We start from the raw sequence: 27,407 nt of genomic DNA on the forward strand, positions 1-27,407 counted from the left end.
GTTATGAAAATGGTATACAGATGGTATATTACACCAGTTAAATTAGCAAAAATGTTTAAAACTTGTAATAAGTGTTGGAAATGTAAAGAGAAAGAAGGAACCTTTATTCATATGTGGTGGGAATGTAAGAAAGTGAAGGGGTTCTGGGAGATGATATATAATGAGTTAAAGAAGATGTTGAAATATAGTTTTGTAAAGAAACCAGAAACCTTCCTTCTAGGAATAACAAGAAATGAAATAAATAAAAGGGACTGTAAACTTTTTCAGTATGCAATAACAGCAGCGAGAATATTAATGGCCCAAAAATGGAAGCAGGAAGAACTACCGACTCTGGAGGAATGGAGAATGAAGCTAATGGATTATGCAGAACTGGACAAATTAACCGGGACAATTAGATATCAACGAGATCACAAGTTCATTGAGGACTGGGAAAAATTTTCAGAATATTTGAAGAGTGTATGTGATGAGCAAACAACGCTAGTGGGTTTTAAAGAAGCTTTGTGAAAAAATAAGGAATCTTGCAAGAATGTAAATAAGGTCATAAAGGTACTTTTAAAAGGTGATACTAAATTTGAGGAATGCGTAGACAAAAAATTTAAATACGGATGGTTGTCAGAGAAGCTGAGGGAAGTTCAAAAGATGAAAAATATGTTATTTGGGAAATTGTTTGATTGGAGATATTTGTGTAAAATTTAATAAAAATCTATTCAAAAATAAATAAACAAAGTGCCGCGTCAGTTGCTGTTCCCAATTTCACAACTCGCCTCACCTATCCCTGCCTAAGGTTGCGAGAAGGTTGCCCACCCTTGCTATAAGACTTGCCTTCCCTCTCAGTAGGGAAGATTCCCTGGGTCCTGAACGGCAGGCCTCAGGCCAGATTGCGCGTTGCCACAATGAGAACCAGGAAGGGCCCGTAATTTGATTCAGCAGCAGAGTACAGTGGTACCTCAGGTTACATACGCTTCAGGTTACAGACTCCGCTAACCCAGAAATAGTACCTCGGGTTAAGAACTTTGTTTCAGGATGAGAACAGAAATCGTGCTCCGGCAGCGAGGCAGCAGCGGGAGGCCCCATTAGCTAAAGTGGTGCTTCAGGTTAAGAACAGTTTCAGGTTAAGTACGGACCTCCGGAACGAATTAAGTACTTAACCTGAGGTACCACTGTACTTGCTTTGTACCCAAAAAGCCCTGGTTTCGGTCCCTGTCCTCTCCAGTTAAAAGTATCAAGAACTGCGGGAGAGAAAAGACCTTCTGCTCAAGACACAGGTGAGATGCAGCTAGCCAGAGGAGGTTAAGTTTCCCCAGCATGGTGCCTCTCAGATTTTTTCGGACTACAACTCTGACCATACCAGCTGGTGCCAATGAGGAGCTGTAGTTCAAAATGTCTGGAGGGCATCATGTGGGGGGGAAGCCTGGGAAGTGGCCCCTTTGGCATTGTGCCCTCTCTAGGGGCCCTCTTACTCCAGGCCCTACTGCTGCCACAAACAGTCCCACCATGTAAATTTCCCACAATGACCCAGGGCAATGCTGTGGCAGGGGCAGCTGGGGAAATTCAAAACATGGCCGATCACCAGATGTATTTGTTGTTGCTGTTTCTAAGGGGGTGCCCAGGGCGTGTACCAGTCAGCTCCTGGGGTATTGGCAGCTGCCCATGGGTGCCAAGTGGTGACATTAGACCCGTTTCGACCTAATACAGTGGTACCTCGGGTTACATACGCTTCAGGTTACATACGCTTCAGGTTACAGACCCTAACCCAGAAATAGTACCTCGGGTGAAGAACTTTGCTTCAGGATGAGAACACAAATCGTGCTCCGGTGGCACGGCGGCAGCAGGAGGCCCCATTAGCTAAAGTGGTGCTTCAGGTTAAGAACAGTTTCAGGTTAAGAACGGACCTTCGGAATGAATTAAGTACTTAACCTGAGGTACCACTGTATGTGGAAATTCCAATGTTGCAACAGGATCGCAGACACAAAAAAAACACATACAGCTCATGATCAGTGATTCTATACTTCTAGTATTATTATTATTTTTTGCATCAGTCCACAAAAAGTTCTGCCCATGGGCAAATGGGCACCAGCTCCAACTTTCCGTGAGCTCTTTCCTCCACGAAAAGATTGGCGTGCCGGTGTGGCAACAGAGCCAGATTTAGGGGGGTGCGGGTCGTTTCCCCACACAGGCCGACGAGCCAAGGGGGTGCAAAACTGGGAAGATCCACAATTGAGAAGATCCACTAGGGGGCGCCACATTTTGGCCTCACGCAGGTTGCCATATTACGAAAGATTTTCCAAGTCCGCCCCTGGTGGCAAGTCCACAGCCTTGCCAGCATTGGTGTTAGCGTCAGGCCAATCCATCTCTCCCGCTATGGGGCTGCATACATCCTAAACAGTCCGCCGGAGGAAGTTCAGGAAGAAGGTCTTCGTCTTTGGTTCCTCCTCTCCTAGACGGGCCTCCTCTCCAAAGAACGAAAGGCAAATATGGCTGGTTTACACAGGCCCGTTGGGTTGGTGTCTGTCAGGCTGTGACAAGGTTTGGTAAAGCAGGGAGCGGAGGAATCTGGGATATGAGTCCTTCTCCATCAGGCCGTATATGCGTCTCTGAGCCTGTTCGAAGCACGAACGAGTGGGTAGCAAAATGTTCCGATTTGTGATGTCTCTGGTCTGGCAGTCAAGGTTCACCTGCAAACATGAGATGGAAGTGGTCAGGTTACATGCCAGGAAATGGTTATTGCTACAGCGATTTAAACAATGCCTAGCACACAGGGAACCAGGCAGAGGGCTTTCTTGGTAGTGGCGCCCACCCTGTGGAATGCCCTCCCATCAGATGTCAAGGAAATAAACAACTATCTGACTTTTAGAAGACATCTGAAGGCAGCCCTGTTTAGGGAAGCATTTAAGGTTTGGTGTTTTATCGTGTCTTTAATATTTTGTTATGGGTCGCGGGTGGCGCTGTGGGTTAAACCACTGAGCTTAGGACTTGCCAATCAGAAGGTCGGCGGTTCGAATCCCCGCGACGGGGTGAGCTCCTGTTGCTTGGTCCCTGCTCCTGCCAACCAAGCAGTTCAAAAGCACATAAAAAAGTGCATGTAGATAAATAGGTACCGCTCCGGCGGGAAGGTAAACAGCGTTTCCGTGCGCTGCTCTGGTTCGCCAGAAGCGGCTTAGTCATGCTGGCCACATGACCCGGAAGCTGTACACCGGCTCCCTCAGCCAATAAAGCGAGATGAGCGCTGCAACCCCAGAGTCAGTCACGACTGGACCTAATGGTCAGGGGTCCCTTTACCTTTACCTTTAATATTCTGTTGGGAGCCACCCAAAGTGGCTTGGGACACCCAGCCAGATGGGCAGGGTGTAAATAATAATAATAATAATAATAATAATAATAATAATAATAATAATAATAATAATAATAATTCAGTCATAGCTGCAGGGGAGAATTGGAGCACTGAAAACAGGCGTCTGTGGGTCGGGATGGAGAGGCATGGCCAAAACGGCAGTAGGATACCAAAGGTAGCGTCAAGCAGGGAGTTGGGAAAAATAAAAATAAATTACTAGGTCCGGATTAACTCATAGGCAAAGTGCAGTGTAAAGCAGAGGTGGAGAACTGGCAGGAAGATGATTTGGTGACTTGGGTCACATCCAACACCATACAGTCAAACCACATGACTTCCCCCCCAGATGACGATGATACGTTCATATTCCACCTCACGGTGGTATACACCCTTCTCCTCCTCTTCATTTTTTCCTCACAACGACCCTGTGAGGGAGGAGAGATAGTGACTGGCCCAAGGTCACTCAGTAGGCTACTTGGATGAGTGGAGGTTCAAACCCTGGTCTCCCAGGTCCTAGTCCAGGACTTTACCCACACCATTACAGTGTAGGGCCGGCGCAAGGTGAGGCGACCGCCTCAGGTGACAGAGTTCTGCGGCACAGCAGATCCCGATGCCAATCTTTCTCCCCCACTCTTGTTCCTGACGCAGAACTTCCCTGACCCTTTCTTCCCTGGCGCAGAGGTGGGGGGTGCCATGTCAAGGTCTGCTTCAGGTGGCGAAATGTCTTGGGCCAACCCCTGGTTAAGAAAACCTCACCCATCCCTCTGCCTCCACCTCAGAAAAGAAGACCAGTTCATTCAAAAGGCATTTTGGGTGAGGATAGTTTTGGAAGCGTGCTTATCGAGCCCAGTTCTCTTACCTCTTTGGGGGCATGGATGGTGACGTATTGGTCATAGATCTTCTTGGCGCTGTCCTGGAGTTTGTCGCAGCCTCGCAGCTTCCGGTAGTCTTCACACGCTAGCCAGAAATCCAAATTCTCTTCGCTGAACTCTGACTTGAGGAAAGCGTGGAAGACAGACCGTCCATCTGCAGGGAAGAGGGATGGAGGAGTCAGGGGTTTCCCCTCAAAGAATCCAAATTATTTTATTGGAATAAAGGGTGCAAATGCTTTAGCTGAGATTTCGGCATTGCAGCAGGCTGGACTGGATTACCCTTTAGGTTCCCTTCCAGCTCTACAATTCCACGATTCTATGAAATTTCTGTACATACCGTATTTTTTGCTATATAAGACGCACCTTTTCCCTCCTAAAAAGTAAGGGGAAATGTGTGTGCATCTTATGGAGCGAATGCAGGCTGCGTTGCTTTCGCTGAAGCCAGAACAGCAAGAGGGATTGCTATGCAGCAATCCCTCTTCCTGTTCTGGCTTCAGGGATAGGAGTGCAAAGCCTCTTCAACAACATTTGATTCAGAATATTTTTTTTCTTGTTTTCCTGCTCTAAAAACTAGGTGCGTCTTGTGGTCAGGGGAGTCTTATAGAGCGAAAAATACGGTAATTGTTTTCTGCTTCGGATTTTCAGCTCTTGTTTCTTGGAAAGGTAAAATGGGAGGAATAGTATTTCTATGTGGATAAAGGGTAGTAGGCAAATGTAATCAATAATAATTTTATTAATTTAATAATAATAATAATAATAATAATAATAATAATAATAATAATAATAATAATAATAATAGTATAACATAATATGCTGTGGCAGCTTTTCTAAAGACTTTTAGTGGTTCTGAACCACACACTTACATGGATGAAGCAGTAACTTTTCCAGAGATTCAGCCCATTCTTGCGCCTCCTCAGGAGTCGGCCTATAAGAGAGAAAGTGTCTGAGCAACTGGGAACCAGCTGCCCTCTGAGCCCAGAAGCAATTTGGCCAGAGTTGCATAAGGCCTCCCAGGTCCTACTCTTCACAGCATGGACTGGGGAACCTGTGGCATTCTGGATGTTGTTGGACTACAGATCCCATCTTGCCTCGCCACAGGTTGGTGGTAGCTGCACTAAAGGAACGCTGATACAGTGGTGCCCCGCAAGACGAATGCCTCGCAAGCCGAAAAACTTGCTAGACGAAAGGGTTTTGCGGTTTTTGAGCTGCTTCGCAAGACGAATTTCCCTATGGGCTTGCTTCGCAAGACGAAAACGTCTTGCGTTTTTTGCAAGTTTGTTTCCTTTTTCTTAACACCGTTAATACAGTTGCGACTTGACTTCGAGGAGCAACTCATAGAACGCGGTGTGGTAGCCTTTTTTGAGGTTTTTGGTGATTTTTGAAGCTTTCCCAAAACTTTTCTGACACCGTGCTTCGCAAGACGAAAAATTCGCTAGACGAAAAAACTCGCGGAACGAATTAATTTTGTCTTGCGAGGCACCACTGTATTCTTCTGTGAACTCCTGTGGCGCCTTCAGAGGGGAACTTCAGGGCACAGGTCCAGAATCCCACTTGGCAAAATAACCAGGAATGACCCTAAACGCAGCAGAGCCGGCTTGCTGCACTGTGAGGCAAGGGAAGTAATGCGTATTGCTGTCTCAAGAGAGCCGCTCCTCTTAAGATCATTAAGCCATGGGCCATTTTTGATAACTGCACCACAGCTCAAATCTCCGTCTCTATCCGGCCAACCCATAATTCTACTAGATTCACTCGCAGAAATCAGGCAGATAATCAACAACATCGAGACGAACACACATTCCCTGCACCGTGGACCACTCTTAAAAGAGATTTGGCCCCAGACCAGATCTAAATGGCCTATAGCTCTTCCTGGAAGAAGAGGTTAAGTGGACGGGTTAACAAGAAGGATTAAAAATTAAAAACGAAAAACAATGTGATTCATTGCTGGCTTATTACAAATATATTTTCCCCATTACTAATCCATCTCCTCCCCACGCCCCTCCACCTCTTGATTTAAAAAACGCCTTCCTTTGCCATTTCCGTCCAGGTACTTAGTAGGAGGACTAAGAGCTTTCCATGGAATCATAGACTTGCAGGGTTACACCCTGTTATGCAGGACCGGTCAAGTTGTGCAGATGCCCGATGATTGTCTTCCAAAGCAACTTCCCTATTCTGAACTTAAAAATGGAAAGCGTAATGCCGGTGGTCAACAAAAGAGGCTTAAAGATGCTCTCAAGACAAATCTAAAAAAATGTAGTATAAACACCAACAACTGGGAAACACTGGCCTGCGAGTGCTCCAGCTGGAGAACAGCCTTTACCAAAGGTGTCATGGGCTTTGAAGATGCTCAAAATCAGGACGAAAGGGAGGAGGAGGAGGAGGAGGAGGAGGAGGAGGAGGAGGAGGAGGAGGAGGAAGAAGAAGAAGAAGAAGAAGAAGAAGAAGAAGAAGAAGAAGAAGAAGAAGAAGAAGAGTAGTAGCTTGGATTTGACATCCCCCTTTATCACTACCCGAAGGAGTCTCAAAGCGGCTAACATTCTCCTTTCCCTTCCTCCCCCACAACAAACACTCTGTGAGGTGAGTGAGGCTGAGAGACTTCAGAGAAGTGTGTCTAGCCCAAGGTCGCCCAGCAGCTGCATGTGGAGGAGCGGGGAAGCGAACCCAGTTCACCAGATTACGACTCTACTGCTCTTAACCACTATACCACACTGGGGAGAAATGTGCTAAGAGGAAAGCACGCTTGGCAAACCCTCACCGCGATCAACTCCCGCCTGGAAACCTATGTGCCCACTGTGGAAGGACGTGTGGATCCAGAATCGGCCTCCACAGTCACTTACGGACTCAGTATTAAAACTGCGTTCATGGAAGACAATCTTACTCTGCTACCAGCACTGGTGATGCAATGGTGTACACCTGGGGCAGCAGGTTAGTCTAGGGGGACGGGCTAGTTTGCACAGCTCTGTCCTGCAACAGAGGGGAGTAGTCCAGGGAGGGGCTTCTGAGAACAAGCCAGGGCTGCTACTACTGTCCTGGCCCAACATCTCCCACATCTCTTCGTCTAATGGTAGGGCCTGCCCTGACAGAGATACAGAATAATAACTGTATGGTCCACTGAAGCCTCACCCCCCCCCTCACAAACACACACACACACAAATTCTTGTTAGAATAAGAAAGCTAAATTACCTTAGGGATTGAATTTCATTACCCCCTGAGCTCCATAACCTTAGGAAGTTTCTTTTATTTTTCCTCCTTTTGAAAAGAAAGAAAGAAAGAAAAAGTAAATCAAATGCAAAGACAGAGTGGAAGCCAACCTTCAGATAGGTGTGGGGTCTGCCCCCCCGGGGGGGGGTATTCTGCAACACATCATTGATGCAACAAGAGTGCATTAGTGGTGCATTTATCCTGGCCCATCTGCACATAGTTGCTCTGCGGTGCTCCTCTGATGTTAGTGTCCAGGGAGCCACTCCTGAGCTTCTGTGCAACAAAAGCAGGTTGTGGGAAACAAACCAGAACATTGGCTACAAAAAGTTACAGGATTGCATCAGGAAGCTATGGGCCATGCACCAACTGGAAAAGAAGTAGTAAGTCCAACCCAAGACATTTTCAGGCAACGAACAGTATTGAAAGCTGGAGCAGATGAGCCATTGGCCTGATCCTGTTCTTATCTCAGTAAGTCCTACAAAGTAGATCTACAGTATTACCCCCATTTTCCACATGTAAGGCAAGATTTGAACTTTATCAGAAATAGGTGTTAGAATCTCTTTAGCATTCTATAGCACCTTTCCCTGCAGAAGTGCCTCAGTAGATACCGTATTTTTCGCCCTATAGGACGCACTTTCCCCCCTCCAAAAATGAAGGGGAAATGTGTGTGCGTCCTATGGGGCGAATGCAGGCTTTCGCTGAAGCTTGGAGAGCGAGAGGGGTCGGTGTGCACCGACCCCTCTCGCTCTCCAGGCTTCAGGAAGCTATCCGCAAGCCTTGGGAGCCCGGCGCGACTTCCTGCCGGGCTCCCTAGGCTTGCAGATAGCAGCCTGTTCTGGGGGCTGGGGTCGGGGGAAGCTCGGGCTTCCCCCGTCCCAGCCCCGTGCCTGGGGGGGGGAAATAATTTTTTTTCTTTATTCCCCCCCCCAAAAAAAACTAGGTGTGCCCTATGGGCCGGTGCGCCCTATAGGGCGAAAAATACGGTACGTTCTTTTGGTCATCTTTACAAGAACCTTGAAAGGCAGGCTGCTAGCATTTATCGTTGCCGTATTACAGACCTGGGGGCTCGGGGATTGTTGTCTGCATTTGTTCTGTCTTGAGAGACAATGGACTGTGCCTACAGGAGGTGAAGCCAATCTGCTGCCTTAGCATCACCAAAGTGACCTTCCCTGGGGCGCAAGCCAGGGCAGCGTGTCTGGAGTTCTTGGGCTGCCCAGATGACAAGACTCCCCTCTTGGCCTTGCTGATGTGGTCCAAAGGAAAGCAGAGCAACAACATTTTGCTCTGTATTTGATTTTGATATTTGGTTGGAAGCCGACCAGAGTGGCTGGGGAGACCCAGACAGATGGGCAGGGTATAAATAATGAATTATTATTATAAATTATGATAACATTTGGCACCAACTTGGCTGCAGGAGTTGCCGGAAGGAGGCTTACAAGGCACCATCTAACAGTCTTAGGGACTCTGCTCTGAATTTGTGTAAGATTTACTCTTTAGTCTTTTCTTCTCCTGAAGATCTCCCACAAAGCAGTGGAGGTTTAAGAAGATCATCATCATCATCACCATATAATAATAATAAAATTTTAATTATATCCCGCCCTCCCCAGCTGAAGCTGGGCTCAGAGTGGCTAACAATAAAAGTAACACATCATTCTAAAATCAATTCATTCTAAAATCAATTCAAAATCAAATTAATGGCATCCATTGGGCTAGAGTTCTGTGAGGATCACCAAAGGAGGGAGTCAGGCTGCGCCCTGACCAAAGGCCTGGTGGAACAGCTCTGTATTGCAGGCCCTGCGGAAAGATGTCAAGTCCCGAAGGGCCCTAGTCTCTTGTGACAGAGCGTTCCACCAGATTGGGGCCACAGCCGAAAAAGCCCTGGCTCTGGTTGAGGCCAGCCTAACCTCCCTGTGGCCTGGGACCTCCAAGGCCATCATGGTTTTCCTTCTCCTAGATGGGCTACCTTCCCAGGTTGATGAACCCCATATGCCACTCACTTCCCCTCTACAGCACATGCAGAAACGGCCTTCTTGACCACTGGACCCACTATTGGGTCCCGTTTGCTCAATCCGCTGGAGCCCTAACTCACCAAGGGTTGAAGGCCCATTGGCTGCCTTCACCTGGTTTGCCGGCCAGATGAAATTCTGCAGGCTCAGGAATACAGTTGTACCTCGGTTCTCGAATGGAATCCGTTCCGGAAGTCCGTTCGACTTCCGAAAACGTTTGAAAAGCAAGGTGTGGCTTCCGATTGGCTGCAGGAGCTTCCTGCACTCAATCGGAAGCTGTGGAAGCTGTGACGGATGTTCAGCTTCCAAAAAAACGTTCGTAAACTGGAACACTCATTTCCGGGTTTGTGGCGTTCGGGAGCTGAAACGTTCGAGTCGTAAGGCGTTTGAGAACCAAGGTATGACTGTAGTACAGCTACCCAGCAAGTCGAAGGAGGAGGTGAGATTTAAACGAGGATCTGGCAGATTCTAGCTCTGCTTTTAGCTACTCAACTCACCGGCGGCGTTTTTGCCTCTGTTGTGCCTGGCAGTTGCTGTCACCTTCTGATCCCAGATCCGATTCCACACTTGACGCCAGAGACTGAAACACAGAAACAAGAGTTCAAGTTCTGTGATGCCCCAAGAGACCCAGGGTCCCACAACCACTTCCAGAGGCCAGGGGATTTTATGCCACTCCCTGAATTTCACTGAATTCAGGGCTAGAGTCACCTCACCTTACGCACAGGGCCCTCTTTATATCTTGAGATATAAAGCCCAGACATGACTGGGAGTGGCCGCCGAGACCATATAACATCAGTCCTGAAAAACCTACATTGGCTCCCAGTACGTTTCCGAGCACAATTCAAAGTGTTGGTGCTGACCTTTGAAGCCCTCAATGGCCTCAGCCTAGTATACTTGAAGGAGTGTCTCCACCCTTATCGTTCAGCCCAGACACTGAGGTCCAGCGCCAACAGATGGATGGCGGCCAACAGATTGAGGTTCAATCCTGACAAGACAGAATACTGTTTTGGGGGGACAGGGGGCGGCGGGTGTGGGGGATTACCTGGTCCTGAATGGGGTAACTCTGCCCCTGAAGGACCAGGTGCGCAGCCTGGGAGTCATTTTGGACTCACAGTGTCCATGGAGACGCAGGTTAATTCTGTGTCCAGGGCAGCTGTCTACCAGCTCCATCTGGTACGCAGGCTGAGACCCTACCTGCCCGCGGACTGTCTCGCCAGAGTGGTGCATGCTCTGGTTATCTCCGGCTTGGACTACTGCAATGCACTCTACGTGGGGCTACCTTTGAAGGTGACCCGGAAACTGCAATTAATCCAGAATGCGGCAGCTAGACTGGTGACTGGTTGTGGCCACCGGGACCACATAACACCGGTTCTGAGAGATTTGCATTGGCTCCCAGTACGTTTCCGAGCACAATTCAAAGTGTTGGTGCTGACCTTTAAAGCCCTAAATGGCCTCGGTCCTGTATACCTAAAGGAGCGTTTCCACCCCCATCATTCAGCCCGGACACTGAGGTCCAGCACTGAGGGCCTTCTGGCGGTTCCCTCATTGCGAGAAGTGAGGTTACAGGGAACCAGGCAGAGGGCCTTCTCGGTAGTGGCACCCACTCTGTGGAATGCCCACCCATCAGATGTCAAGGACATAAACAACTATCTGACTTTTAGAAGACATCTGAAAGCAACCCTGTTTAGGGAAGTCTTTAATGTTAGAAGTTTTTATTCTGTTGTTAGTGTTCGGTTGGGAGCCGTCCAGAGTGGCTGGGGAAACCCAGCTAGATGGGCGGGATATACATATCATGATTATTATTTAGGTTCTCAAAACATTTAAAGGGGGGGGGAATGGGCCCTCTGTAAAGGTCATCCAAGACAATTCTCCTTAATATATAAATGTTGTTACAGTGGTACCTCTGGTTAAGAACTTAATTCATTCTGGAGGTCTGTTCTTAACCTGAAACTGTTCTTAACCTGAGCTACCACTTTAGCTAATGGGGACTCCCGCTGCCGCCGTGCGATTTCTGTTCTCATCTTGATGTAAAGTTTTTAACCCGAGGTACTACTTCCGGGTTAGCTGAGTCTGTAACCTGAAGCGTTTGAAACCCGAGGTTCTACTGTATTGATTATTATTATTCAATCAGTGAGTCACTTAACTCACAAGAGGTTTCAAAGACCCATCCCCTCACAGTACTCTCAGCCACAGGAGTCAGTTAAGCTACAATGGCATCAGCAAACCTACTAGACAAAGGTCTTTGCCTCTCAGATCCTTTGCATCACTTATTAGTCTCTGGTCCCTCTCTAGAGAACCCAGGAGACCAGGCTCCCAGGCCCTTTGGCATAACCCTTCCTTGGTAATGAATTATCAGCTTTCTATTTCGCCTTGGGATGTGCTTTTCTGTCTCGTTCTCTCTTTTTTTTTCACTGCAGGAAATTCCAGAGATTAAAACCATTGGGAACAAAGACACTAAAATATTTATACAACCCAGCTAAAATAAAATAAAATCTGGGCTCGCAGTTTCTCCTGGAAGTGGTGTGCGGTGGCAGGTGAGTTTGTGGAAAGAAGAAAGATGGACGTTAAGCAACAAGTAAGAGGACCTTAAAGTCCATGAATAGTCATAGTTTAGAGGTCCCGGGCCCTAAGGAAGTCAGACTATCCTCCACCAGGGCCTTTTCAGTGATGGCTCCGACCTGGTGGAATTCTCTGAGACAGAGCTATTCCGCCTGGCCTTTAATTTGAACTTAGTCTGATCTTTTATTCCACTTCCTTCCTTCCCTCCTCCCCTTTTTATGATCCCGCTCTGGGATCCCACAGCTAATTCTCCCCTGGTCTCCTCACTGGCGCAAATAGGACTAATTTAGCCAGCTAGCCCTGTTGATCATCTAATGTCTATTGGATGGATTGCCCCCCTAAATTGATTTTTGAATTCTGAATTTATTGTTCTTCACGTTTTATACTGCACTTTATGCTGTTTTTTGTTGCATCAATTAAGTGTTTTAAATTTGTTGTTAGCCGCCCTGAGCCCGGTTTTCTGAACTGGGAAGGGCAGGGTATACATAAAAATTTATTATTATTATTATTATTATTATTATTATTATTATTATTATTATTATTAACAAAAGGGCAGTGAAGTGCGAGGAGGAGTAATGGCCGCCCACTGACTTTGTTGGACCCTCCGAAGAGATTCCTCAAGTGCTGCTTGGCCGCCGCAACTCTCCCTCTGAGGCGTCGCTCTTTCCTCAAAGACTTGGGGGACGGCAAGCTCCACCCGCTTCCTGTTTTGTCCACCACCTCGGTCTCCCCTGGGCATGGCACCCCCTTTTGGTCCAGGCGGCCCTCGCTGCGGGATCGCCACACCCCTCCGGGGTCTTGCAGGGGGATCTGGAGGCAGGTGGACACTTCTTCGCCCTCCAAGAGGATGCTGGGAGGGGAGGGTTTGTCCTGACTGGAAGCCTCCTGGTCACCCCCAGACTCCGACTCCTCGAAGCTCTGGTGCCTCCTTCGGAGGGTGCTCCTGTGCCAAGGGAAAAAATCGCAGTCTACCAGGCAGCCTTCGGAGCCACATTTCTGCAAGGGGCTTAGCATCTGTGAGAGAGAGAGAGAGCAAGAGAGAGAGAGAGAAATTATGGCTATTTTGGTTTAAATGTCCAGTAGCCCAACTACTTGGGACACGGGTGGCGCTGTGAGTTAAACCACAGAGCCTAGGACTTGCCGATCAAAAGGTCGGCGGTTCGAATCCCCGTGACGGAGTGAGCTCCCGTTGCTCGGTCCCTGCTCCTGCCAACCTAGCAGTTCGAAAGCACACCAGTGCAAGTAGATAAATAGGTACTGCTCCAGCGGGAAGGTAAACGGCGTTTCCGTGCGCTGCTCTGGTTCGCCAGAAGCGGCTTAGTTATGGTGGCCACATGACCCGGAAGCTGTACGCTGGCTCCCTCGACCAGTAAAGCGAGATGAGCGCCGCAACACCAGAGTCGGTCACGACTGGACTTAATGATCAGTGGTCCCTTTACCTTCACCTAGCCCAACTACTAACCTACAAGCAGCTCAGCCGGCCTGCTTTTATAGGCAGCCGGCGGACAACATTGTAACAACAACAACCCAGGGTTTCCTGCCTAAATTAACTGATGTGGACCTGAGTGAAAACTATATACACGATACCCCTGGTGGCCAGGGTCAGAACTTCAACACATAACATAACCAGCCCTACAAAGAGGTGAGCTAGGGAAGAAGAGTTTGGATGGAGAACGGTTGAGAAAACTGAGGGGAAAGGGGAGAAGGACGAAGGATAGTATAAGCAATTTCAGAGAATTCTATGGTATCATCATCATCATTATTTATTGAGTTTATAGACCGCCCTATACCCAGGGGTCTCACAGAATAAAATCAAGATACAAAACCACAAAATACCTAATAAAAACAACAACCCAATAGCTGCGTCCCATGACACTAGGACCCTTCAGGATTTAACCTCCTTCCGCAGGGCCTGTAAGACAGAGCTCTCTTCTTTTTGCCACAGGGCCCCTGTGAACTCCGGAGGATGATGGGAAGTTCCTACAGAGTGCCAGGGGCACGTCAAGTCTTCACACTCTCTAGATCGCCAGGCTAATGGCCAGTCAGAAAAAGATGTTATTTTGAGCCACTCAAAATTTTGAGCCACCCAGGCTCTGAGCACCTTCCTCTCTTCACTTAAGCTACAATCCAATGCCTAATTTCCTGGGAGTAATCCCCGCTGGAATCGGTGGGGATTACTTTTGAGGAAATGCGCAGAGCGTTGCGCTGTCAGACAATGGCCTGCAGGGATCCCATCCATTTGCTCTCAAGCTGGGAATCTCTCCAAGGCAGAAAATATCTGAGAGAAGCTCATTAAAGAATTATCTGGCCGGGACTTGGCATCAATGATGGAAAGGCATGTGGGGATGAATTGTATTCCTCTTGGTCATGGGTAGGCAAACTAAGGCCTGGGGGCCAGATCCGGCCCAATTGCCTTCTAAATCCAGCCCGTGGACGGTTCGGGAATCAGTGTGTTTTTAAATGAGTAGAATGTATCCTTTTATTTAAAATGCATCTCTGGGTTATTTGTGGGGCCTGCCTGGTGTTTTTACATGAGTAGAATGTGTGCTTTTATTTAAAATGCACCTCTGGATTATTTGTGGGGCATAGGAATTCGTTCATTTCCCCCTCCAAAATATAGTCTGCCCCCCCCACAAGGTCTGGGGGACAGTGGAGCGGCCCCCTGCTGAAACAGTTTGCTGACCCCTGCTCTTGGTCCACCCACCCTTTATTACCATCGCTTTCCAGAATATCACCTACGTCATAGGCAACAGTACTGAACAGCAACAGGGAAGGCTGGTCGGTTAAGCTAAATAGGGGTGGTGCCCCACCAACCTTAGCCTGGGCTCCCACCTGCCTGCCATCTTACAACCAGTCACGGGGGTGACAACAATCCCATGACTGCAATCATAGCTCAGGAATTCTAACATCCACTGCCTGTTTTCTCCTCCTCCTTCAACTCAGGATTGCCCTTGCAGAACATAGCAGGGAGCAGGTGGAAGAGAATTCAGCTCTTCCTTGACTCCACCAACTGCCCAAACGGAACCAGTCACCAGAAGTTAGGCCAAAGAAAGGGGATAAGATCAAGGCCGGCCGCCTGTGGAAGATGCTTCATGGCCAAGCAGGCATTTGATCTGGAATCATTCCAAACCATCACTCCCTCCAATCTTCATCCAATCTAGTTTCTGGCCTGGTTTTTGCCCGTGAAACAACATCGGTTGTCCTGACAGATAACCAAGGCTAGGACAAGGACCTCAAATCTTTAAGCAGGGGCCTTACCCAGACATCCTGTTTCCGGACCATTCGCCCCGATTTGCCAGCACAAAATTCACACAGAGGTTAAAAAGCAATGCTATTTTTTTGTTTGCGTGCAGGTTACATGACACTGAGCGATGTCATGGTTGCCCAACGCTTTCAAGGGCATCTTCCCACACTTTTCTGACCACAAAAATCCCGCCATTCCAGTTTGTTTTGGAGGCGGGCAGGCAAACTTCTTTCAAACTGCATTAAGATGAGTCTGGCCATTGGTCCACCTAGCCTACACTGGCTGGCAGAGGCTCTTCAGAATTTCTAGCTGGGATCTCTCACAGCTTTTCCTGTAGATACCAGGGATTGAACCTAGAATCTTCCATATGCAAAGCCAGATACTCTGCTGGTGAGCTATGTCCCTTACATTCCTCCAAATGCTATAGCTTGAATTTGCTGGTATATGATGGAATCATACCAGCAAAACAGTGAAGGAACCAGCCAGACCATCTCTGTGGAGAGTTGAAGCCAGTTCTCAATACAATCCAAATAACTTTATTGTACTAGACATTGGAGGGACACGGGTGGCGCTGTGGGTTAAACCACAGAGCCTAGGACTTGCCAATCAGAAGGTCGGTGGTTCGAATCCCCACGACAGGGCGAGCTCCCGTTGCTCGGTCCCTGCTCCTGCCCACCTAGCAGTTTGAAAGCACGTCAAAGTGCAAGTAGATAAATAGGTACTGCTCCGGTGGGAAGGTATACAGCGTTTCCATGCACTGCTCTGGTTCGCCAGAAGCGGCTTAGTCATGCTGGCCACATGACCCGGAAGCTGTCTGCAGACAAACGCCGCCTCCCTCGGCCAATAAAGTGAGATGAGCACCGCAACCCCAGAGTCGGTCACAACTGGACCTAATGGTCAGGGGTCCCTTTACTAGTCATTGGCCATGACAAATGTGAACCAAAAATGAATACAGTAGATGCTTGGGTTGCGAACATGATCAGTGTGGGATGCACGTTTGCAACCTGCAGCAGCGCGTCTGCGCTAGTGCGGGTTGCAATTCGGCATTTCTGCGCATGCGCAAAGTGTGATTTAACACTTCTGCGCATGCGCAACCCCCGCAACCTGGAAGTAACCTGTTCTGGTACTTCCGGGTTTCAGCGGGTCCGTAACCCAAAAAAGCGCAACCTGAAGCGTCTGTAACCCGAGTTATGACTGTACAAGCAAAATGGGGTCGAAGCTGGTTAAAGCATACTTCAGGGCAGGACTGGGGAACCCTTTTGGACCTGGGGCCCAGATTTTTATCTGCCCTCACCCCACTGACCAACTTTGACAGGTGGACTGGACAACTCGCCTTGTAATCGTGTGATGCCGTTAAGAGACCACATGATTGACAGATCTGATGTCACACCCACCTGCCAGAATCCCTTGCATGGGGTTCCCAGTGACATAGCCAGGCCATAGCTGTCAACGTTTCCCTTTTTTAAAAAGGGAAATTCCCTTATTCCGAATAGGATTCCTCGCAAGAAAGTTGACAGCTATGAGCCAGGCCCATGCTTTGCAAGCCTCCTTTCCACCTCCAATGGTGAGTGGGCAGGTAAGGAATGCTATAAATCCTACAAATAAATCCTACAGATAAATAGGTTTTGTCATAAACTTCCAGGCTCTTCTACAGCAGAACCTGAAGCGTTGCCGCATGGCTCCGCATGGCTACGCTCCCACCCCAATTAATGTGGTGGTGGTGGGCATTCAGTGAATGGTATGACGTCATTATTCTGCAAGTTCCCCTGCTCTCCCCTCTTTCTCTCCAAACTCAACTTCACTGGTTGCTATTGCAGGACAGTGTGGCGGTTGTGTTATACCTTTAGTAACCCTACACTTTACAGAACAAGGCAGGGGACACAGCCTCTTCCAGACAGCCTGTTTATGGAGCGTGCATTTGGATTTCAAAAGCCGCTTCGCGGTAAAAAGAGCCCCAAACCCACATTAATTGCACAACCTGATGATTATCAGCTTGTAGTCAGAGAGAGATAGGTTTTTTCCACTGGCAGCAGCAACACTGTGGAACGTCTTCCCTGCCAATAACCAGGAGACTTCATCTGTTTAGGACATAGCAGTTTGGACAGGCACACCTCCCCCCCCCCCCGATTTCCTGAACCTCTTGCGTTTTATTGCTTTTAATGGCTGTTCTAACTCTTTTTATTGTTTGCTATTTTTATGGGCTTATTTTATTGTACGTTTTAATGGCAGATCTTTTTCTTTTTTTATGTTCAGATGAAATTGCTTAACTGCGTATTTTCATTATGTGCGTTTATATTATCTGCCAGTTTTTCTTCTTGTTTAAATAAAAATATAACACACACACACACACACACACACACACACACACACACACACACCTACACACCTTCTACCTGTAAAACTGTAGAGAGCTGCCACAGCTTTGGGGGTGCTTTTTGGGAGAGCTCTCATCTTGTCCCCTCTGCTTATGGCTGCAGCTGCATCCTGTACTGTGGGCACAGCAGTCGAGCCAAATTGACATTTCTGGTGCTGTGCTTGCACCAGGCTGAACTATCTCCTGTCAGCCCCCCTCTCAGTAACCAGGAGTGACGCACAGCATTGAGAAGCCGGAAGATCAACGCAGCCTCACCAGCAGTATCCCACTGGTGTCGCCCCACTGACTGCTACTATGCTTATCTTACTGTTGAGGTGGCCAACAGTGTGAGTGTCTAGATTGGCAGAAATGACTGGCAGAATCTGAGACCAGGGGAAAGGGACGGTGGAAGAAGACTGGAAGAAATTTAAGAGCTATCTTAAGAAACATTGTAAAATTAATGAGTGTTAGTGATATGGCTTTAGAAATTAAGTGGTTTACAGCTGTAAAGATTAAGTTAAAAGAAAAGTAAGGTTAACAATTAGACAAAATTAAGGGTGAGGATTTGCTGAATTAAATATTTGAAATTGGAATGCAGAAAGGGGAGGTATGAGGAGGTCGGTGAAGTAAGTTTTAAGAAAAGAAGGTTTTGAAATTATACTTGTTTTTTCTTGTTTGTGTTTTTTTTGTATTGTTGTGTTTGATTATATAATTTGTGAAATTCCAATAAATATCTTTGCTTCTGAAAAAAAACAAACAAACCAGTGTGAGTGTTTAAAAAATTCCCATTGGTCTGCCCTCTGTAGCCTTCCTGGGTGTGCGGGAGAGAAACCCTCCCATCAGACTTTTTCAGATCAGGAAGCGCAGGCACCTGGGGAGGCTGCTGAACGCTGGAGAAATGTTTAGTTGGAAGGGAGAAACACACCTGCACCTTCAGCTCCCTCACCAAAACAAACTAAGTTCAAGACCCCACCCCTCACACAAGTAATAAAGAAACACTAAAGCTGGAATTAAGATTGCCGGAAGAAATATCAACAACCTCAGATATGCAGATGACACAACTTTGATGGCAGAAAGTGAGGAGGAATTAAAGAACCTTTTATTGAGGGTGAAAGAGGAGAGCGCAAAATATGGTCTGAAGCTCAACATCAAAAAAACTAAGATCATGGCCACTGGTCCCATCAACTCCTGGCAAATAGAAGGGGAAGAAATGGAGGCAGTGAGAGATTTTACTTTCCTGGGCTCCATGATCACTGCAGATGGTGACAGCAGTCACGAAATTAAAAGACGCCTGCTCCTTGGGAGAAAGGCGATGGCAAACCTAGACAGTATCTTAAAAAGCAGAGACATCACCTTGCCAACAAAGGTCCGTATAGTTAAAGCCATGGTTTTCCCAGTAGTGGTGTATGGAAGTGAGAGCTGGACCATAAAGAAGGCTGATCGCCGAAGAATTGATGCTTTTGAATTATGGTGCTGGAGAAGACTCTTGAGAGTCCCATGGACTGCAAGAAGATCAAACCTATCCATTCTTAAGGAAATCAGCCCTGAGTGCTCACTCGAAGGACAGATCGTGAAAGTGATGCTCCAGTATTTTGGCCACCTCATGAGAAGAGAAGACTCCCTGGAAAAGACCCTGATGTTGGGAACGATGGAGGGCACAAGGAGAAGCGGACGACAGAGGACGAGATGGTTGGACAGTGTTCTCAAAGCTACCAGCATGAGTTTGACCAAACTGCGGGAGGCAGTGGAAGACAGGAGTGCCTGGCGTGCTCTGGTCCATGGGGTCACAAAGAGTCGGACACGACTAAATGACTAAACAACAACAACAAATTAATCCTCAAGCGCCCTGAGAAAGGGGAAATAGAAGCCTCTTTCACAGGGAAATTGGATTCTTTCTGAGGGGTGCCCTGGGGACTTTAAAAGAGAGCAGCTTATAAAAACCAGATCAAATTCAAATGGAATCCAAAGTCTCCTCTCTTGCTTATGATGCCTCAGAGAATGGCTGCCAGATCATAAATGGGCATTATGGTTTGACTCGGTAGCAGGAAGCCGTATATGCTCGTGTCCTGGAGCCTCCATTTTGGCCAACTGAAGTCAGGAATGTTTTCCCGCCTCCTTTTAATCCTCTTGTTTGATTTCCATCATTCTTTAAGTGCAGCACGGACAGGCTCAGCTTGCGAGACCTTTCAGATGTGGTGGACTGATTTAGTGGAGAGGAAACTTTTAAATGTCGATGGTACTCTTGGTCTCTCATACACCCTCAAACACAAACAAACATGCCCGCCTGCCCTGTGTTGAGTTCCTTCTGGAAGATTCTTTGGGTGAAAGATTTGCTCACCTTTTGGCAAGGGGACTAAGTATTGGCCCTGGTGGGAGAGAATTTTTACCTCAGGTCAAATTTTACCAGATTAACTGTTCGCAGTGTATGTACAGTTGTACCTCGGCTCCCAAACGCCTTGGGAGTCAAAAGTTCTGTCTCCAGAACGATCAAAAACCGGAAGCGAGTATTCCGGTTTTCAAACTTTTTTTGGAAGCTGAATGTCCGGCGTGGCTTCCACTATTGTTTCCAGTGTGCCTGCGCAATCGGAAACCAATCGGAAGCCACGCCTTGGTTTCCAAACGTTTCGGAATTTGAACAGACTTCCGGAACAGATTCTGTTCGAGTTCCAAAGTACGGCTGTATATGTACATTATTATCATTTTATTACAGTATTATTATTATTTCCATTTAGTACCACCTTTCACCATCACGTCCCAAGGCAGGTTGCAGAGATTTAGAATTCCATATTAAAAACAGTTAAAGCAAATTACGGCCACAGAAATGGAATGTGTCTTGGAAACCCCCCCCCCCAAAAAAAAAAAACCTAAGGCGGAGAGGTGTGTCTTCTTCAGCATAGAGCGGAAACAAAATAATAAAGGTTCCAGATGCAATTCTGTGGGGAGGGAGTCCCACAATATTGGGGCCACCAACACCTGAACTGTTCTGGGTGGGGGAACCACTAAGATGGCCGCCTTGGACCAAGTGCGTCTACTCTATAGGGAAGGAGGGGTCTTTCAGATATTTAGGGCCCTATGTCATTTAGGGCTTTAAACAATAATGTGACGGCAGAGGGAAGGTATTGGCCTGACCTCTGGTCACCTGTGTCATACTGAGACAGGCAGGAGAAGGGGTGAGTAGGAGGAGGAAGAGACGACACAGTGGAAACACACTGGGTTGGCTCTGCTGGTGTTTTGCACCACACTAACCTCATGGCTGCCTGACCCCTCCTGTTCCCCATCCCTGTATACAGCAGCGACATGAGCAATGGGAGGTCAAATGAACGACTGCCCACACAGCCATATGCTATTGCATGTGTGGGAAATACACACACGAGTGTGCGCACACACAGACAACATTGCTTCCAATAGGATGTCCAACGCACACAAAAACACCATGGGAGATACCTATCCACCAACAGAATGAAGAACCGTTTGTGAAATAAGACGGTTCTTGTGGCACTGCAGTCTAAACCACTAAGCCTAGGGCTTGCCGATCGGAAGGTTGGTGGTTCGAATCTCTGTGACGGGGTGAGCTCCCATAGCTCAGTCCTTGCTCCTGCCAACCTAGCAGTTCAAAAGCACGTCAAAGTGCAAGTAGATAATTAGGTACCGCTCCGGCGGGAAGGTAAACGGCGTTTACATGTGCTGCTCTGGTTCTCCAGAAGCGGCTTAGTCATGCTGGCCACATGACCTGGAAGCTGTCTGTGGACAAACGCCGGCTCCCTTAGCCAGTGAAGAGAGATGAGCGCTGCAACCCCAGAGTCATCCGCAACTGGACTTAACGGTCAGGGGTCCCTTTACCTTTAACTATGCAACCTTTGGAAGACAACTAAAGGCAGCCCTTTTTAGGCAAGGTTTTTTTTTTAAAAAAAAATGCTTAATGTTTTATTATGGTTTCCTATATGTTGGAAGCCACCCAGAGTGACTGGGGCAACCCAGTCAGATGGGCAGGGTAATAATAATAATAATAATAATAATAATAATAATAATAATAATAATACATAACAACAACAACCACCAGGGGTTTTTTCAGGGGGAACCTACAGGAATTGAGTTCTGGCACCTCTTTTTCTAGAAAAATAGCACTAATAATAATAATAATAATAATAATAATAATAATAATAATAATAATAATATACTTCTCTCCCCTGCCCCCATGGCAACACCTGTGCCCCACAATCTGCTCCTGACTCTCAGGAGCAATTTTAAGGAGGCACATGGGGTGAGATCCTAAGAAAATAAGATAAAGCGAGTCCTGTTCCCGCAGCGTCCTATTCTCACAGTGACCCGCAAGCAGAACAGCAGCTCAACAGCTCCTCTCCATGCTTCTGCGGTTTCCAGCAACTGGTATTCGGAAACATATTGCCTCTGACAGTGAAAGGGGGAAGTCCCATTGCACAGGCAGACTTCCACTCAGGCAATGTTGGCTGTCGTTCCATGATATTTACATATCCATTCATTATATTTATTAGCTGCCGGATAATGTCACTAGGTAATATAAATGCAAAACTAAGTAAAAGAGTGTGTACATATATACAGTGGTACCTCAGGTTACATACGCTTCAGGTTACATACGCTTCAGGTTACAGACTCCACTAACCCAGAAATAGTACCTCGGGTTAAGAACTTTGCTTCAGGATGAGAACAGAAATCGTGCAGCAGCAGCGCAGCGGCAGCAGGAGGCCCCATTAGCTAAAGTGGTGCTTCAGGTTAAGAACAGTTTCAGGTTAAGTACGGTCCTCCGGAACGAATTAAGTACTTAACCTGAGGTAACACTGTACACACACACACACACACACACACAAAACAGCAGTTAATACAGTATACATCATCCACACGAAAAGCCAAACCAGCACAAAAGAATAAAGGAATTGCCAACTTACCACAACTTAAGTTTACAGATCAGAAAAGCTAAAAGTTGAAAAGTTAAAAAGCACCCTCTCACCTGCTATTACACAACAAAGGTAATGTTTTAAAATGAGTGTACAGTGGTACCTCGGGTTAAGAACTTAATTTGTTCCGGAGGTCCGTTCTTAACCTGAAACCGTTCTTAACCTGAGGCACCACTTTAGTTAATGGGACCTCCTGCTGCTGCCATGCGATTTCTGTTCTCATCCTGAGGTAAAGTTCTTAACCTGAGGTACTATTTCTGGGTTAGCGGAGTCTGTAACCTGAAGCGTCTGTAACCCGAGGTACCACTGTAATAAAAAAAATATTTAAAACAGTTATGCAAAAGCTAATGAAATGCCTGAGGAAAGTGTTCCGCAACCAGGGAGCCGCCCCTGTAAAGGCCTCAGACGCCATTTGGAGGAACAGCAGGATACAGAATCATAGAATTCGAATCACAGAGTTGTGGACTTGGAAGGGACCCTGAGGGTCATCCAGTCCAACCCCCTGCAACGCAGGAATCTTTTGCCCATTGTGGGGCTCAAACGCACGACCCGGAAAATAAGACCCTCATGCTCTACTGACTGAGCTACCTGGGCAAATAAATAAATGTAACAAATAAATAAACGCAGCACAGACCACTCGCTCCTGGAATCCGCTCTATATGGCAAAGAGCTAGACTTCATTGGTAGAGGGCAGAATTTGGTAAATGCCTATCCGTTCCTTTCCCCGCAGAGTTCACAACAATGTGCAACTAGCCCAAGGTCATGCCTGACAGTGGATTTGAACCCAAGTCTCCCCCGTCCTAGACCAAACTATACATACTGCAGGTCCTCGCATGCAGAAGATGCGAATGGGTCTTGGGCGGACCCTGCCTGAGACCTTGGAGACACACACAGACACACACATATTGGTGGGAAGGTGTTGCCATCCCCTATACAGTCATAAAGGTAAAGGTAAAGGTAAAGGGACCCCTGACCATTAGGTCCAGTCGTGACCGACTCTGGGGTTGCGGCGCTCATCTCGCTTTATTGGCCGAGGGAGCCGGCGTACAGCTTCCAGGTCATGTGGCCAGCATGACTAAGCCGCTTCTGGAGAACCAGAGCAGCGCACGGAAACACAGTTTACCTTCCCGTTTACCCCCTATTTAACTACTTGCACTTTGATGTGCTTTTGAACTGCTAGGTTGGCAGGAGCAGGGACTGAGCAACGGGAGCTCACTCCGTCATGGGGATTCGAACCGCCAACCTTCTGATCAGCAAGTCCTAGGCTCTGTGGTTTAACCCACAGCGCCACCCTTTATACAGTCATAACTTGGGTTAAATATGCTTCAGGTTGAGTGTTTTCAGGTTACGCTCCGCGGTGACCCGGAAGTAACGGAATGCGTTACTTCCGGGTTTTGCCACTTGCGCATGCACAGATGCTCAAAACGACATCACACGCATGCGCAGAAGTGGCGAATCACAACCCGCATGTGCGCAAACGCGGGTTGCATTCGCTTCTGGTTGCGAACGGGACTCCGGAACGGATCCTGTTCACATCCAGATGTACCACTGTAACATGCAGCTTGGCTCACTTGCTTGAGTCGCCTGCGCAGAGTCCTGCCCCATAGCCATCTGTCTGTGGTGCACCTGTTCGCAACTTATGGCACCCTGGTTTGCCAGGCACACGGCACACTGGTTTGCCATGTCTTGGAGGACTTAGGTGGCGCCCCCGCCCTCCCCAAGCGGGTTGGGTTGGCAAATCCGTGGCTGGAAAGTAATCACTGGTAATAAACAGATGCGCATTCCGCATTCTGCCATGGCTTTTCCTCTTCCTCGTCCCCTCGCCTTTCTGGGACAAGCCAGCCTTCTGTCGCTACAGGGAAAGAAGAGTTAATGCATGTGTGTACCCCACGGGACAGCAAAAGGTCAGGGACGGAGTTTCTGGCTTATGTCTCTGCCGAGACGTAAATCATGCGCTTGCAGAAAAGTCGAAGCAGGGAAGGGAGAAGCCCAGCGCTGGTGCCCCACAAGCCTGCCTGCCCTCTCTCCTTCCCATAGCTGTCAACGTTTCCCTTTTTTAAAAGGGAAATTCCCTTATTCCAAATAGGATTCCTTGCATGAAAAGGGAAAAGTTGACAGCTATGCTCCTTCCCTGTCTTCGTCCAGTGCGCATGGGCACACAGCCCACTGCCAAACTGGCCCAGTCCTCTCTCCCCATCCCTAGAGGCTCTCTCCCCAGAGCCACTCATTTCGTCCATCCGTCCATCCACCCTGAAAGGTCGAGGAATGTCCGGAACATCAACAACCAAGGGGGCCATCTGAAGGGACTGCGATAGAAGAGGCTTTTCCTTTGCAGCAAACTTGGGCATGGGCACATCAGCCGGCTGGGACACAGCAAGGATGGGAGACGAGGAGGGTGAGGACTGAGAGAGGGAGAAAAACAGCCCCCACCCCTCCAGTTTCATACCCTTCAACATTTCTCCGATGAAAATATGGGCATCCTATTCCATAATTATAATAATGATATTAAATTTGTTGTTATCCATCTCTCTTGGTTGCCTCACCCACTCTGGGCAGCTTCAAACATATATAAAAACATAATAAAACATTAAACGTGGTTTTTTTGTGTGAAAAACAAATACTTCTCTATACAGTGGTACCTCGGGTTAAGTACTTAATTTGTTCTGGAGGTCTGTACTTAACCTGAAACTGTTCTTAACCTGAAGCACCACTTTAGCTAATGGGGCCTCCTGCTGCCGCCGGAGCACGATTTCTGTTCTCATCCTGAAGCAAAGTTCTTAACCTGAGGTAATATTTCTGCGGAGTCTGTAACCTGAAGCGTATGTAACCCGAGGTACCACTGTACAGGGCTGCTTTCAGATGTCTTTTTCTTTGCTTTCCTGCACTCCTTGATAATAAATATGATAAATAACATACTCTCCAACATTTCTCCGATGAAAATAGGGACACCCTACTCCATAACAATAATAGTAATTATAATAATTTTATGATTTATACTCCACCCATGTGACTGGGTTGCCCCAGTCGCTCTGGGCAGCTTCCAACAAACAAAAACATAATAAAACATTTTTTAAAAATTCCCTATACAGGGCTGTCTTCAGATGTCTTCTAAAGGTTGCCTAGTTACTTATCGCTTTGGCTCAGGGGTTGCATAACTGCAAACCCTCCAACATTTCTCCAGTGAAAACAGGGACGTCCTAAGGAAAAGCGGGACATTCCAGGATCAAATCAGAAACCGGGACAGTTTCCAGGGCTGTCCTTGGAAAATAGGGATACTTGGAGGGTCTGCAATTTGTGGGGAGCAAGGATTGCACCCACAACCTGTACCTTCCAGGAACAATAGTTTCGGGCAAGCTTTTTTTTCTAGCTGGGCAGAAAGGTCTAGCTGGGCCTTAGGTGTTCGTTTTTCCGGATTTGCAACTGGGTGCTACTATTCAAGGTGTTGCTCTTATTATATAAGGCACTTAATAACTTGAGAACAGTTTACTTGAGATCGCCTTGCCCCACACATGCCCAACCAACTGCTTCAGTTGGCGGGATTGGCACTACTGGAGGTGCCTACATAATATTTTTCCGTAAATTTCTGAACTGCCCTTCATCCGAAGATCGTAGTGCAGTTTACAATATGAAAGCACAAAAATATGCAGGATAATAGCAAACATAAATGCTAAGTCCCCCCTCCCAATAGTAGCCGTTCTGCTTTTGTAAGTGTGGCAACGACTGGGCTTTGGAACTCCCTGCCACTTGATATTAAGCAGACAGCTTCGCCGTACCCTTCTCGCACCAGCTAAAAGCACTCCTGTTTAGACAAGTCTACCCAGAGGATTAGAAAGTTGAGGTAATTTTAATCCGCTTTAGTATTTTAAGTTTTGTACGTTTTAAACTAAGGCTTCCTTTCCTTGTTTTATCTTTTCGTAAACCACTTTGAGGGTTGTTGGGGTTTTTTTTTTTTTGGTGTGTTTTTTTAAACAATCAAGTGGTGTGTAAATTTTCTGGAATAAATAAATATTCTGGGGAGGGGGGGTACTGGGTCACGGAGATTTAAGAAGGGAAGCTAGATGTGTCTCTGACAGCAAAGGGTTTTTAATTATTTTTTTTAAAAAAAGAGTATTCAAAGTGCTACAGCTGCCATCCTAAATCAAATAGGATATCCTTCTGAGTAAACGTGGCTAAGATTGTGCTGTTAACAGGATTTGCTGTGGCTCAGGTATGGACCACAATAAATCATTTGCCTCTCCAAGTGCTGGAAGATTTCCACCCCACCCCCCGCCGCCGCCCACTCCTAGGCAAAAAAAGAATGAGGAAACTGATTCAATAAAGATAATCAAAGTGTACTGGCACTGCGTGCCTGCCATATATTTACAAAACACAAAAAGCATGCGCCCCCTTTCCAAAGAACCGTAGTTCACTCCCCACAGAGCTGCTATTCCCACCACCCTTAACAAAACTACAGTTCCCAGCCTGGGGGGTGGGTGGGGCAGGTTTTGCCTTAAATGCGCTGTGTAGACAAAGCCTCCCTGTCCGTCTCTCTCTGACTTACATGGAGAACAGTGAGGCAACTGATTCCCTCCAGACAAAGTATACAGAGAGTCAGCAAGAGAGAGCAATTGATTGAATCAGGTGGAGAGAAAGAAGAAAAGACAGAGAAATAAAGAAACAGGCTGGCACTGGCTTTTCCTGCTCACCTTTCTGTCTCTCGCTCGTCTGCAGTCTTTCCCTCTTCCTTTCTTTCTCTCTTCCCCACTCTTCCCCTCCTCTTCTGGGCCACAGGAGCCGCCAAACCTCCGCCAGCTAGTTCCTTTGCAGCTCTGAACAGCCTAGTGCTCACGTCAGCTCCTCCCTCAATGCTCAATGGGAGTGGCAGAGTGTGTGTGTGTGTGTGTGTGTGTGTGTGTGTGTGTGTGTGTGTGTGTGTG

The 27,407-nt window shown here is 47.4% G+C and overlaps 1 protein-coding gene across 1 annotated transcript; it reads right to left on the minus strand.

The window, feature by feature from the left end:
• Window positions 1-1,994: 1,994 nt before the first annotated feature.
• Window positions 1,995-27,338, minus strand: LOC308581009 (regulator of G-protein signaling 3-like). Its single transcript, XM_081183431.1, has 7 exons — window positions 27,177-27,338; window positions 12,555-12,977; window positions 9,902-9,984; window positions 7,381-7,446; window positions 5,064-5,125; window positions 4,188-4,354; window positions 1,995-2,675 (listed from the first exon to the last, which is right to left on the minus strand). The coding sequence occupies exons 2-7, from the start codon at window positions 12,975-12,977 to the stop codon at window positions 2,484-2,486; spliced, it is 993 nt and encodes a 330-aa protein (XP_081039557.1). The 5' UTR covers window positions 27,177-27,338; the 3' UTR covers window positions 1,995-2,483.
• Between the last annotated feature and the right edge of the window lie 69 nt (window positions 27,339-27,407).

Source organism: Podarcis bocagei (genome assembly GCF_964188305.1).
Source record: "Podarcis bocagei genome assembly, chromosome: 2".
NCBI lineage: Eukaryota > Metazoa > Chordata > Lepidosauria > Squamata > Lacertidae > Podarcis > Podarcis bocagei.